The sequence below is a fragment of the Bolinopsis microptera genome, chromosome 6, assembly GCF_026151205.1.
Source record: "Bolinopsis microptera isolate Bmic1 chromosome 6, MBARI_Bmic_1.0, whole genome shotgun sequence".
Lineage (NCBI taxonomy): Eukaryota > Metazoa > Ctenophora > Tentaculata > Lobata > Bolinopsidae > Bolinopsis > Bolinopsis microptera.
Window position 1 is genome coordinate 2,938,257 of NC_087077.1, and position 12,383 is coordinate 2,950,639.

A 12,383-nucleotide genomic window follows, 5' to 3' on the forward strand; every position below is an offset into this window, starting at 1 on the left:
GGTATCCTCACTTCTCACCCTCTTATTCCCTTGAGGGTATCCTCACTTCTCACCCTCTTATTCCCTTTAGGGTATCCTCACTTCTCACCCTCTTATTCCCTTTAGGGTATCCTCACTTCTCACCCTCTTATTCCCTTTAGGGTAGCCTCACTTCTCACCCTCTTATTCCCTTTAGGGTATCCTCCCTTTTTACCCTCTTATTCCCTTTAGGGTATCCTCACTTCTCACCCTCTTATTCCCTTTAGGGTATCCTCACTTCTCACCCTCTTATTCCCTTTAGGGTATCCTCACTTCTCACCCTCTTATTCCCTTTAGGGTAGCCTCACTTCTCACCCTCTTATTCCCTTTAGGGTATCCTCACTTCTCACCCTCTTATTCCCTTTAGGGTAGCCTCACTTCTCACCCTCTTATTCCCTTTAGGGTATCCTCACTTCTCACCCTCTTATTCCCTTTAGGGTAGCCCCACTTCTCACCCTCTTATTCCCTTTAGGGTAGCCTCACTTCTCACCCTCTTATTCCCTTTAGGGTAGCCTCACTGCTCACCCTCTTATTCCCTTTAGGGTAGCCTCATTTCTCACCCTCTTATTCCCTTTAGGGTATCCTCACTTCTCACCCTCTTATTCCCTTTAGGGTATCCTCACTTCTCACCCTCTTATTCCCTTTAGGGTATCCTCACTTCTCACCCTCGTATTCCCTTTAGGGTATCCTCACTTCTCACCCTCTTATTCCCTTTAGGGTATCCTCACTTCTCACCCTCTTATTCCCTTTAGGGTATCCTCACTTCTCACCCTCTTATTCCCTTTAGGGTATCCTCACTTCTCACCCTCTTATTCCCTTTAGGGTATCCTCACTTCTCACCCTCTTATTCCCTTTAGGGTATCCTCCCTTCTCACCCTCTTATTCCTGACAGGGTAGCCTCACTTCTCACCCTCTTATTCCCTTTAGGGTATCCTCACTTCTCACCCTCTTATTCCCTTTAGGGTATCCTCACTTCTCACCCTCTTATTCCCTTTAGGGTATCCTCACTTCTCACCCTCTTATTCCCTTTAGGGTAGCCTCACTTCTCATCCTCTTATTCCCTTTAGGGTAGCCTCACTGCTCACCCTCTTATTCCCTTTAGGGTAGCCTCACTTCTCACCCTCTTATTCCCTTTAGGGTATCCTCACTTCTCACCCTCTTATTCCCTTTAGGGTATCCTCACTTCTCACCCTCTTATTCCCTTTAGGGTATCCTCACTTCTCACCCTCTTATTCCCTTTAGGGTAGCCTCACTTCTCACCCTCTTATTTCCTTTAGGGTATCCTCACTTCTCACCCTCGTATTCCCTTTAGGGTATCCTCACTTCTCACCCTCTTATTCCCTTTAGGGTATCCCCACTTCTCACCCTCTTATTCCCTTTAGGGTATCCCCACTTCTCACCCTCTTATTCCCTTTAGGGTAGCCTCACTTCTCACCCTCTTATTCCCTTTAGGGTATCCTCACTTCTCACCCTCTTATTCCCTTTAGGGTATCCCCACTTCTCACCCTCTTATTCCCTTTAGGGTAGCCTCACTTCTCACCCTCTTATTCCCTTTAGGGTATCCTCACTTCTCACCCTCTTATTCCCTTTAGGGTAGCCTCACTTCTCACCCTCTTATTCCCTTTAGGGTATCCTCACTTCTCACCCTCTTATTCCCTTTAGGGTAGCCTCACTTCTCACCCTCTTATTCCCTTTAGGGTATCCTCACTTCTCACCCTCTTATTCCCTTTAGGGTATCCTCACTTCTCACTTCTCACTTCTCACCCTCTTATTCCCTTTAGGGTAGCCCGGTGATGGTCCACGCTGGACCCTTCGCTAACATTGCACATGGCAACTCTTCTATAATTGCGGACAGGGTAAGAAGCAAATGTTTTCATTTTAAGGAAATTATTTATTGTTCGTATTTCTGATGTGATTTAGAATAACTATGTATCATGAAATGTACTTTAAATTGATAGATTTCTCACCTTTAACCAATGAAAAATTAAAGAATCCACTATTCTATCGAAGCAAACATTCCTACTTAAAGATGATATTATTTTATAAATCTCTGCTGCTAGATGGCGCTGAAACTGGTCGGAAGTGATGGGTACGTTTGTACGGAAGCCGGGTTTGGAGCCGACATTGGTGGTGAGAAATTCTTCGATATCAAGTGCAGATACAGTGGGCTCCGTCCCAATGCTGCTGTCTTGGTCTGCACTGTTAGGGCTCTTAAAATGCACGGTGGAGGTCCTAATGTGAGTATTTAACTTTTATTACATTGTTTTGTGCGGTGTTTTCCAGCCGATTGGTACTCTTCTAAGACAGAGGATTATTATTGTCAAAATAGGTTTTCAAAATGATTGCATAATTGCATTGTCAAAATAATTGCATCGTAAATAAACTTATGATGCATCCAACTTTAGCCCAGGACTTGGGCGCGGGTTTTTATTGATAGCAATGATGAACATTAATAAACTGAAAGCGCGGCGAAAGGACATTATCTCAAAAAGTCGAATAAATTTCAATTAAAAATTATTGATCAACAACAACAAAAATAGGTATGCTCATGAAATGAACTGGAAGTGGCAAATTTATATGAACCTCTGATACTGGCAGAATATTTATTATGTATATAAATGTATATAAACATATAATAAAATAAATGCATCAATTTTCACGACTTTTAATGCGACGGTAATTTGTATCAATTATTATAGAAAATTGCGTGAAAATTGCGTGAAAATTGCTTGAAACTTACGAGAGCAGCACAATTTGTCACCAGTAGCAACTGCATTTGTTGACTAAAACTTATAATGACTTTAACAGTAAACAATAATACTAATGGTATTCATTATTAACCGAGCTGCAAAGGTTTATTAGGCCTGCGCAACATTCTAATTGTTGTGATTATAAGGACCATTTCCGCGGTTAACGGGAGTTATTGTTATATTATACACTTGTAATATGTTGTGTGTTATGTTATAGTATCTAGGGTTTGTCTACTAATTGGTGGAGGATACCTCATTAATTACATCAATTACGAATAAGACAATATATAATGCATAATCAACTTCTCCTACAACAAAAATAAAAAATGAATTAGAAGGTTAGCCTTTTAATTCAAAACAAGATAAACCATTGTTTGTACCGGTACAGATTACCGCATTAACTTAATGATCATTAATTTATTAATAATTTTTGTATGTACGATCCTGATTAATAATAATAGTAATGCCAGTGAGCTAGCAGGCGCGGTCACCATGTCAGGAATAACTAACAAAAAAATTAAAACTTGGAGTGGAAATTTGGCGAATTATACGCGTATTTTTAAAAACCTTGAATACGGCATATCATTTGATAAAAAGAGAAAAAGGTAGTTCGTATTTAAAACAACACTCTAACAGTGTTAGTAACACACTTTAACAGTGTTAGTAACACTCTCTAACAGTGTTAGTAACACTCTATAACAGTGTTAGTAACACTCTCTAACAGTGTTAGTAACACTCTCTAACAGTGTTAGTAACACTCTCTAAACTCTCTAACAGTGTTAGTAACACTCTCTAACAGTGTTAGTAACACTCTATAACAGTGTTAGTAACACTCTCTAACAGTGTTAGTAACACTCTCTAACAGTGTTAGTAACACTTTCTAACAGTGTTAGCAACACCACGTGACCTAGGTTACACCTGGAGGAGGACTAGCTCCGGAGTATAAAGAGGAGAACTTGGAACTGCTCTCCAAGGGTCTCGTTCACCTGACCAAGCAGATAGGGAATGTGACCCAGTTCGGGGCACCGTGTGTGGTCGCTATTAATCGGTCGGTATTGACATTTTATAGCATAATATTATAGATTTATGAGTATGTATTTAGTATTAATATAGACAATTTCGTAAGTTCTCGACAAATTTACGTTCGAATTCGACGGACGTTCGTTTACCGCTCAACGCAGAAATATTATAAACAAGCATAATAATTTTTCTTTGTCACAACTCACGTCTTCATCACAATAATGCCTCACTCACCATTCTACAGATTCCACACTGATACGGAATCAGAGTTGGAGATGGTCCGGAAACACGCTCTGAAGAGCGGAGCATTTGACGCACAGGTTGCGGAACACTGGGAAAAGGGGGGCGAGGGAGCCGTCAATCTGGCTCATGCTGTCGTGAACGCTTGTAAAACTCCTTCTAATTTCAAGGTGAGTGATCAATTAGTTGACTAATTAGTTTATTAGTTGATGAGAGTTGTGAGTCTGGTCAATTATTAAGAAAGGGTAAAATGCTGGTGATTCAAATCAAAGTGGCGCATTGGCTGGAAATGAAACTATTGAGTTTTTATATTGCTGGTCTAATAAGTTTGTAGTCGGACCTAGTAATACATGTTTATAATTCTATTAGCTCTTTTCCATACGCTGCTTCAATCGTGAGCCCATTTCCATGCAATCATTTCCCCAGTTTTTGTACGACTTGGAACAACCTCTAATCTCGAAGATGAACATCATTGTACAGAAGATATACGGCGGAGAGGGGGTTGAGATCTCGGAGGAGATAGCTGATAAGATTAAAAACTTGGAAAATCAGGTTCAAATTCCAGAAAATTGCTTTATATAGCTTAGGGCATTACTGAGTACTCTGTTTGCGAACTGTATATCGTCAAACATTTTATATCGCCATGTACGTTATTTATCGTCATAATTATTTATCAATTGTTAATTACATAGAAAATGTTAGCGTTATCAAATGGCAACAAATTTAATCATTACTCGTTAATTTGCAATTTTTATAAAATACTACACGCAAATCGTTTTCTTCAAAATTTTCATATAGCGAAAAATTAAATTGTTATTATTTGAGTAATCTGTAATAGTATTTTTCTCCATCCTCGCCCTTTTAGCATGAAAAAAGCCTGTTCCTCAACTTTAAGATCACTTTTTGATCATCCCGTCTCTCTCGTACGTCCCTTGCCGTTTCCGGTATCGGCCGACCTCTGGTTTCCGGTAGTACCAGTGAAGTTAGAGCACAACTCGCTGCGAGGATCCCAAACAGACTTAGTCTCTGCATACTGGTCAAATCCGCCGCTGAGAGGAGAGGGCCAAAAAATGCGGAAACTCGTCCGAAAAGAGAGCCTGCACACGATATCAACCCTCGGTGTGTAGTTGGAGCCACTTCCCCAGCTAGAAGAAAGATAAGACAGAAGCTGGAGGCAGCGAAAAAGGAAGCAAACATTGACATTATCCTCTCCATATTCCAATGCGGGGAGAAACTCTTGTTGATCGTACCAAGGAAGAAACACAGCGAAGCTGAAACGAGATTTTATGTAAAATTGATGAGAAACGGCTAACTAACTTATCCATTGGGCGTTGAAGAACATACATTTGTAAATTTTGATGAAAGGTGAATTATTAAATCGCAAACAGCACCACAAAACTTACCACCAATATAGAAGGAAACCAAAGCCACTTTACGTCCGACCACCTTCAGAACCAGCATAACACTAACATTAGCAATCAGCTCACCTACTGCAACATACAAATATGTCACATACAGGGAGTCACAAAATTTGTCCCAACCATATACCAAACCGTAAAAGAGAAGAGCCGATACCATAAAAGCCCAACAAATGCAACCTGTCTCCAAAAGCATCCCTGGATACATTTTGAACTCTAGCAACTGCTTTAGTAACGGCATCTTCTCTTTTAGAGTACCCCTTTCACTCTCATCTGTGCCATCTGTCAACTTCACTCCCTCAAGATTTATGTCCACTTTTGCTAACTTAGCCCATCGTTTTAGGGTGCTAGCAGCCTGGTCGGATTTCCCTATTGAAATGAGATATCTTGGAGAATCAGGATAAAACAGCAGTGGAAGTTGACAAAATGCCTGAACTAAACTAACTGCCACACAAATAATCCTCCAGTTGTGAATGAAATAGCTTATGGAGACGAGAGTCGGATATCCCACTACCCACATGACTGCAATCCAGCTGTTATAAAAGGGTCGATACTGAATAGGAGTCATCTCGAAGATCCAAATGTATGCTCCCAGGTATCCTAGCTGATCACCCAACCCCTGTAAAATCCTCAGTACAATGAGGGCCGTGAAACTGGTAGCAAAGGTGCTACAGAAGGTTGCTATGGTGATTATCACCGCCCCACCAGCTGCAACCCGCCTTCTCCCCACCCTCTCGTACAGTAGGGACCCTGAAGCTACTCCTAATATGGATCCTATGTAGTGTACAGAGTGGTACAGACTCAGAGATGAGGGAGAACAATACAGGTCCAGCTCTACTGAGAAACTGGTTCGTGTAATGTTCCATATGAAATCCTCTCCGTGGGACAAATTAGACTTGCAAATGTTTTCAGTTTTGTAAAATTGTTCGGATTGTCCTTGCTGTATTGCCTTTGTGAGCTGGTCATCGCATTTCGCTGAGATACATTGGAATCCTTCAGATGGGATAAAGCCAGTAAAAATTCCTATGTAAGAAGAAAGGCAGCCTACCTGAAATGCATTATAGACAGTTTTTGGGAGTTCCAAATAATGTATTAGGTTAAGAGGAAAAATCGGAGAGGCTGCAATGCAAAGCTAATCGTCAGAGTCAAATCCCGAATACAGCATTGGTCTGGAATATAGCATTTAAAGTGAATGAAGACGAAATATGATTTATTTATACACAATTTCCAGAAGTTATTTCATAATATGAATTATTAGAAAAGTGATGTAAAAGAATATAAGTCTTTACCATTCCGATCGTTGTAGCCCAAACCCAAAGAATACCTAGCAGAAAAGGTGGGCTTTCGCTAAACTTATTTATAAGACTTTCGACAGAGATGGTCTTTACCGGCATATTCGAAATTTATTTATCGTCAAAATAAATCACAAACGGGACAAAACGTAAGATGATACACAGCATTGAGCAATGATCACGCATGGTCAAGATTAAGAGATAATTTTATCAAGGCTGATGTCCCAAATTGATTTAAACTTGGTGTTTTTGCGGTTTCACCTTTCATCAATTTGAATACGGGTCGATTTTTTAACTTAACAGAATTCATCATTGATCCTACAAGTTATATAAAAATAAGCTATACCCTAATATTTTATAATCTGGACTAAAGATAAAATCATAACTTTTTGATTAATATCATAACTTTAATTAATGATCATAACTTTAATTAATGACCATAACTTTGGTAACCTTTTTCAACTATTTCTAAACGCGACATTTCAGGGATACGGAAACCTCCCGATTTGTATGGCAAAAACCCACTTGTCCCTCAGTTGTGATGTCAGTAAGAAGGGAGTTCCCACTGGGTTTAAGGTTCCTATACAGGATGTTAGGCTGAGTGCTGGAGCGGGATTTGTGTACCCCCTTGCTGGAACCGTAAGTTGTATTAGTCCTCGTGTTACAATCTTTATATTACACTTTATGTGTCATATTATTTTTATTACTATTCACTTACCTTATCAGCTTGTACCGGACTATTGTGGTCTCAACAATTAAAATATATTTCTATCAATGAACCACTTCCAGGTATCTTAAAATTGAATCGTGCAGCAAATGTAATACTAATTATACTAATTACACGTTAATCTGTAACAATTAACCCCGTGAAGCCAAAGCAATTCATAACAAATTGTTGTCAGTATTAGCATTATTATGCTACATAATATATGTGACATGAATTAAGTCCTCAATTATAATATAATTGAGAGATATAATTGTAAGATACGTAAAACTGTTCTGAGATCTAGGAATCTGTCACTTGATGTCTCTCTAGTTTCTACCACAAGTTGTTTCAGATCAGCACGATGCCAGGCCTACCCACCCGACCTGCCTTCTATAACATAGATGTGGATACTGATACCGGGGATATCACTGGTCTCTTCTGATCTCGCCAGGATCTCCTGACCTCATCCAGCTCTGCTGATCTCGCTAGGCTCTGTAGGTGTATTCAGATCTAGAGCTAGGTCTAAAGTTTTAGTCATATCTAGTCTTGTTCTTAGGTGTTAAAGGATTCAATTATTTTCGATTCATAATGATTTTGCAATTATTACTAATTCTTTTAAGTTTTAGAGATAATTTGATTTTTATTGTAGATTTTTAGTATATTATACTTTATGTGATAACATCTTATATATCTGGGTCACACGATTTTCGTTTTTTATAATTATGGTTTCATACAACTTTTGCATTTTTATTTTATATTTACGATCCTAAAATTATCATAATCTATGCTTATTAAAATTAAACGATTTTTATTTCTAATGAATTAGAATGTCTCTATACCGGGCTACAAATCGGGTAAAAGGAATGAGCAGGAAAAGTGGCACGGACTGTGGTCTGGCGGTCAAGTGGCATAGTATATAGAGGTTTTACTGTACTTTAATAGGCTCTCTTCTTGAAATCATAGCTATTAGTGGTTAGTAATCTTCTTATAAAGAGAACAGATCATGGTCTATATTATAAGTTTAGAATTCAGAACTACATGGTTCAGTATCTTAATAATGTCTAATATCACTTGCTACTCGAGTTCTGGACTACATGGATGCATATTCTCTGTGTTATCGTCTATATTATAAATATTATCTAGGAATCGCCTTGTAGAGTTGTTACTTTTATTGAGAAATTCGGGATATAACTAAAATCGGAACCTTGAACCAACAGCTTATAATTTCAATCGGCTATAATTTTGTTTTTTGTACTTTGTCGCAGTTGTTGGCATGGCAACAGATATTAGATATTAGATATTATATAGTTTTTTTATAGCCAGTTCTTAGCCACATTATTTCCCCACTTCTTGGAGCCAGTCAGTCGTGGGTTGGCAGGTACTCGGTACTGGCAGCTATTAATGTTATGGTCATGTTCTCACATTATTGTGGCTTCAAACTTCATATCCTTAAGTGGCGAATTTCACCTCAAATAAAAATTAGCACACCAATTAAAATATTTTGTACAGAATTTTTGACACTATTAACGTAATTTTTCTTAGGTATTGGTGTTCCAATTACGATGAGGTAGTTTGATAGACTTTTATTTGATTGGTGTCAGCACCTGATGTATCAACTGAAATTCATATAGTGCACTTTACCAAATTTTGTCATTTTTGCAGTTCCAATTGCATGGTGTATGGTTTAAGATGATATCATTATCTTAGGTTTTTCTGATAATTTAATAATTTCAATTCTAATGAACCATAAACTAAATCGTTTTGTCACACTGCTGACACTAATTAAGCATATGATCTTACAACTACTAAGATTCAGTTCAAAATTAGGAAAGGTCGTAAACTTATTCGTTATGCTTGGAAAGAAGATATCATAGCCAAAAGAGTAACACTAATAGTAGTAGTACTAACAGTAACAATACTACTACTACTACAACTAGTTTTCTCGTCTAAGCGCAAAAACTGCAACTTTAAGAAGGATCAGGTGACAGCAAATAAGGGAGATCCTCAAAATGAATGTCAGTGTTCCTACCACCATCACCACCCATCGAGTTGGTGTTTACTATCCCGGAGATTACGGAGACAGTCCAGTTCCGCAACACATCCTGGTTGCGTACGCTGTTGTCAGCGTAGTCACCCTTCTCTCAAGCTTCTTCGCTGTCGTCGGTATGTGGCGATGTGAAATCTGTACTTTTTCTTGGGTAGTTAATTGTGTACATGTTAGTATTACATAATAACTGCTAATCCATACAGATTTCCGCTCAAATATTCCACATTACATGAATCCTTTAAGACATTTTCAGTTTGATCATTGATAATATCGTTGATAATGATACTCGGTTATCCTCCGCCTGTCAAATTCGTAAAAGTGATATGTTTCAGGGAATGCATTGCTGGTGATATACTACTTTCCTCTCAGACTGAGGATAAGTGCAATGTTGTACTTATTTCTTACTTCCTCTGATCTTGTGGTTGGGATCTGTGCTGCAGGTATCATTGGCAAATTTTTGATTGCGATATAAAAAAGGAGGGGATTTAGTTTTGAAAACATATTGCTTTCTGTGCGTGGTGCTTTTATTGTTTTAAACATATAATTTCAATTTACAAATTATCGTCATTGATTATCGCCAATAATTAATATCTATTAACAAGTTTCATGATAATTTCATAACAATTTCGGTTTTCCAATACACACTAATTTCCCGCGTGTGCTGGCAAGATACTATTTTGGAAAAATAATACTCCAATATCCAGGGGTGAGCTACGTCATGATCAGAACCCAGCTAGTTGAAGGACTAGAAAACACGTTTACAGCACTCTCACCCTCTCTCTTTGCCAAAATCTACAGCTTCCTCTACTTCGTGAGCTGTAGAGCCTCCGTCTTCATCACCTGTACCATGTGCATCACCCAGACAATCCAGGTGAGGGCTGTGTTCTACCAGCCCCGGTACAGCGCTATCCTCGCCTCTGTTCTCTCCTACTGTACAGTGTGGATTACTGTAGCACTGTGTTATTACTCCCTCGACATATTAGCCTGGAGGACTGCTTATTTGTTGTATTTACCAGATATTCAGTCGGAGATGCTCAATAAGATGCTGTTTCACGGAGTTCCATTTGCTCTCCCCACTTTACCTGTTCTTATTTGTGGTTCGTAAATTTAGGAGTTCGCTTTTATTTGATATTCTCATAGTTGGTCAGTTCGTACAAAAGTCGTAAAAAATTCGTACAGTTCGGCACCTTTTAAAAGTTCGGGATTAGTTCGGGAAAAATTCGCCTCATAAATTTTCGAAAAGCTAATTCCAAAAATCTTATAATTTGAAATATGAGGGGTTTAAGTTTTGTTTTTTGACAAATGATACAAATTGTATAACTTGTGTGCGGACGTGTTAATATTTTAAATCTGAAGTGTAACCTCCAGGAGAAAAATCACACATTTTTTGGACTGAAGTGATTAAAAAACAAAATATTTTTCTTAAAATTCGGTAAAAATTCCTCGACAGCTTTTTTAAATTCGTACAGTTCGGCACCTTTTAAAAGTTCGTACAGTGCGTACTGACCAACTACGGATATTCTTGTAGTTTTGTTGGCAAATAGTATTCTTAAAAGAAGTGACCGACCGATAGATGTGGATTTTGGTGGGTAGGGCAGGTGAGGCATTTGTTGATTGGTTAACAATGGTTACGATGTCACGTGTCAAAAAATGCTTCACCTCACCACCATAATCAGCATTTATTGAAAAGCTTTTTATTTAAACATTTCAAACCTTTTACAGGTGTGGTGACTTGTTCAATTCTGATAAAATCCAGATCCTTCAGAAAGAGAAACAAAAGTACCATCACGGTTGTGATCATCACCCTTATCTTCCTGGTATTCAACCTGGCATTCCTCACTCATTTCTACTTTCATCAGGTCCAGAACAATAAAGATTGGGTGCACCTTGTTATATAATTGTTATATGGTTACTGTGATGTCGTGATCTGATGAATTGGCTGAATTGTGGCTCATCCGCTTTACCAGGCTTTGGTTATAATCTAAAGGTCGTCTTTTAAGATATTTCTTCCTTGATTGTTAATGGATTGTTATTTCAGTGGATCTTTGGAAGGGAAATTCACGATGACACGGCGCTGAGGAAAGACGAGATCTTCTTCTACTCATCGCACACCCTCAGTCACTTTATCACTTCTGCTCTTAACCCTATCATACTAATCGTGTTAGTAATTAGTAATTAATTATTACTAATCGTGTTAGTTTACTTCTTATCTAATTAGCTTATTGCTCAATCCTCATCAAGTCAGTTCCGGCCTGTATACCTCGTTGATATTTAATTTAAATCAATTTCCAAGTGAAACGTTCAACACCTTGAATATAATTTATTCTAATGTTTCTAAAAATCTGCCGTAACAGCAAGAGAAGGCTCTGAATTATACTTTGTTCGTTTTACTCTAACATTCCATTTATTTCAGGCGGAACGAGAGGTTCCAAACTCACATGACACTAAGCGTGAGATCCTCCCTTCAACCATCTCGCACACCAACCTTTAAAGCTCCACGATCTCCGAGCCACGAGTACTTATCAATGTGCAGACTATCCATTGCTGGACCCACCTGCCATGTTAGTAACAACACGTTTAGACTAGCGTCCCCGTGCTTCATGGACACTGTTAGTCGCTGTAGTATCATCAAGGATGTGCCTACTATACTGGAACAAGAAGGCAATAGTCCAAGAGCTCAGCGAAGAATACTGAGAAAGGCAGCTACTAACTAAGGTTAAGTATTAACGACAATTAGGTTTAGAAAGTTAGAAGGGATTATTGAATTTAAGGGGAAAATGTACAGTAAAAATCTTTCGTTATATTAGTGAGCGTTTCTTGTTCGTATAATTATTGGACGTATTACTATTACTATTAATCTGACCTCAGACAATGTTTAAAAATACTAGCAGG

General features: G+C 38.5%; 2 protein-coding genes across 2 annotated transcripts in view; both read left to right on the forward strand.

Annotated features, from left to right (window-relative positions):
- The window catches only part of LOC134816245 (C-1-tetrahydrofolate synthase, cytoplasmic-like), a 59,159-nt gene extending 50,921 nt beyond the window's left edge, over positions 1–8,238 (forward strand). Inside the window, 7 exon segments of the mRNA XM_063825001.1 lie at positions 1,800–1,874; positions 2,079–2,255; positions 3,680–3,816; positions 4,033–4,198; positions 4,455–4,580; positions 7,225–7,377; positions 7,797–8,238. Coding sequence (XP_063681071.1) covers positions 1,800–1,874; positions 2,079–2,255; positions 3,680–3,816; positions 4,033–4,198; positions 4,455–4,580; positions 7,225–7,377; positions 7,797–7,886 — 924 coding nt within the window. The 3' untranslated portion in view covers positions 7,887–8,238.
- The window catches only part of LOC134816240 (uncharacterized), a 96,841-nt gene that overhangs the window by 49,319 nt on the left and 35,139 nt on the right, over positions 1–12,383 (forward strand). The window lies entirely within an intron of this gene.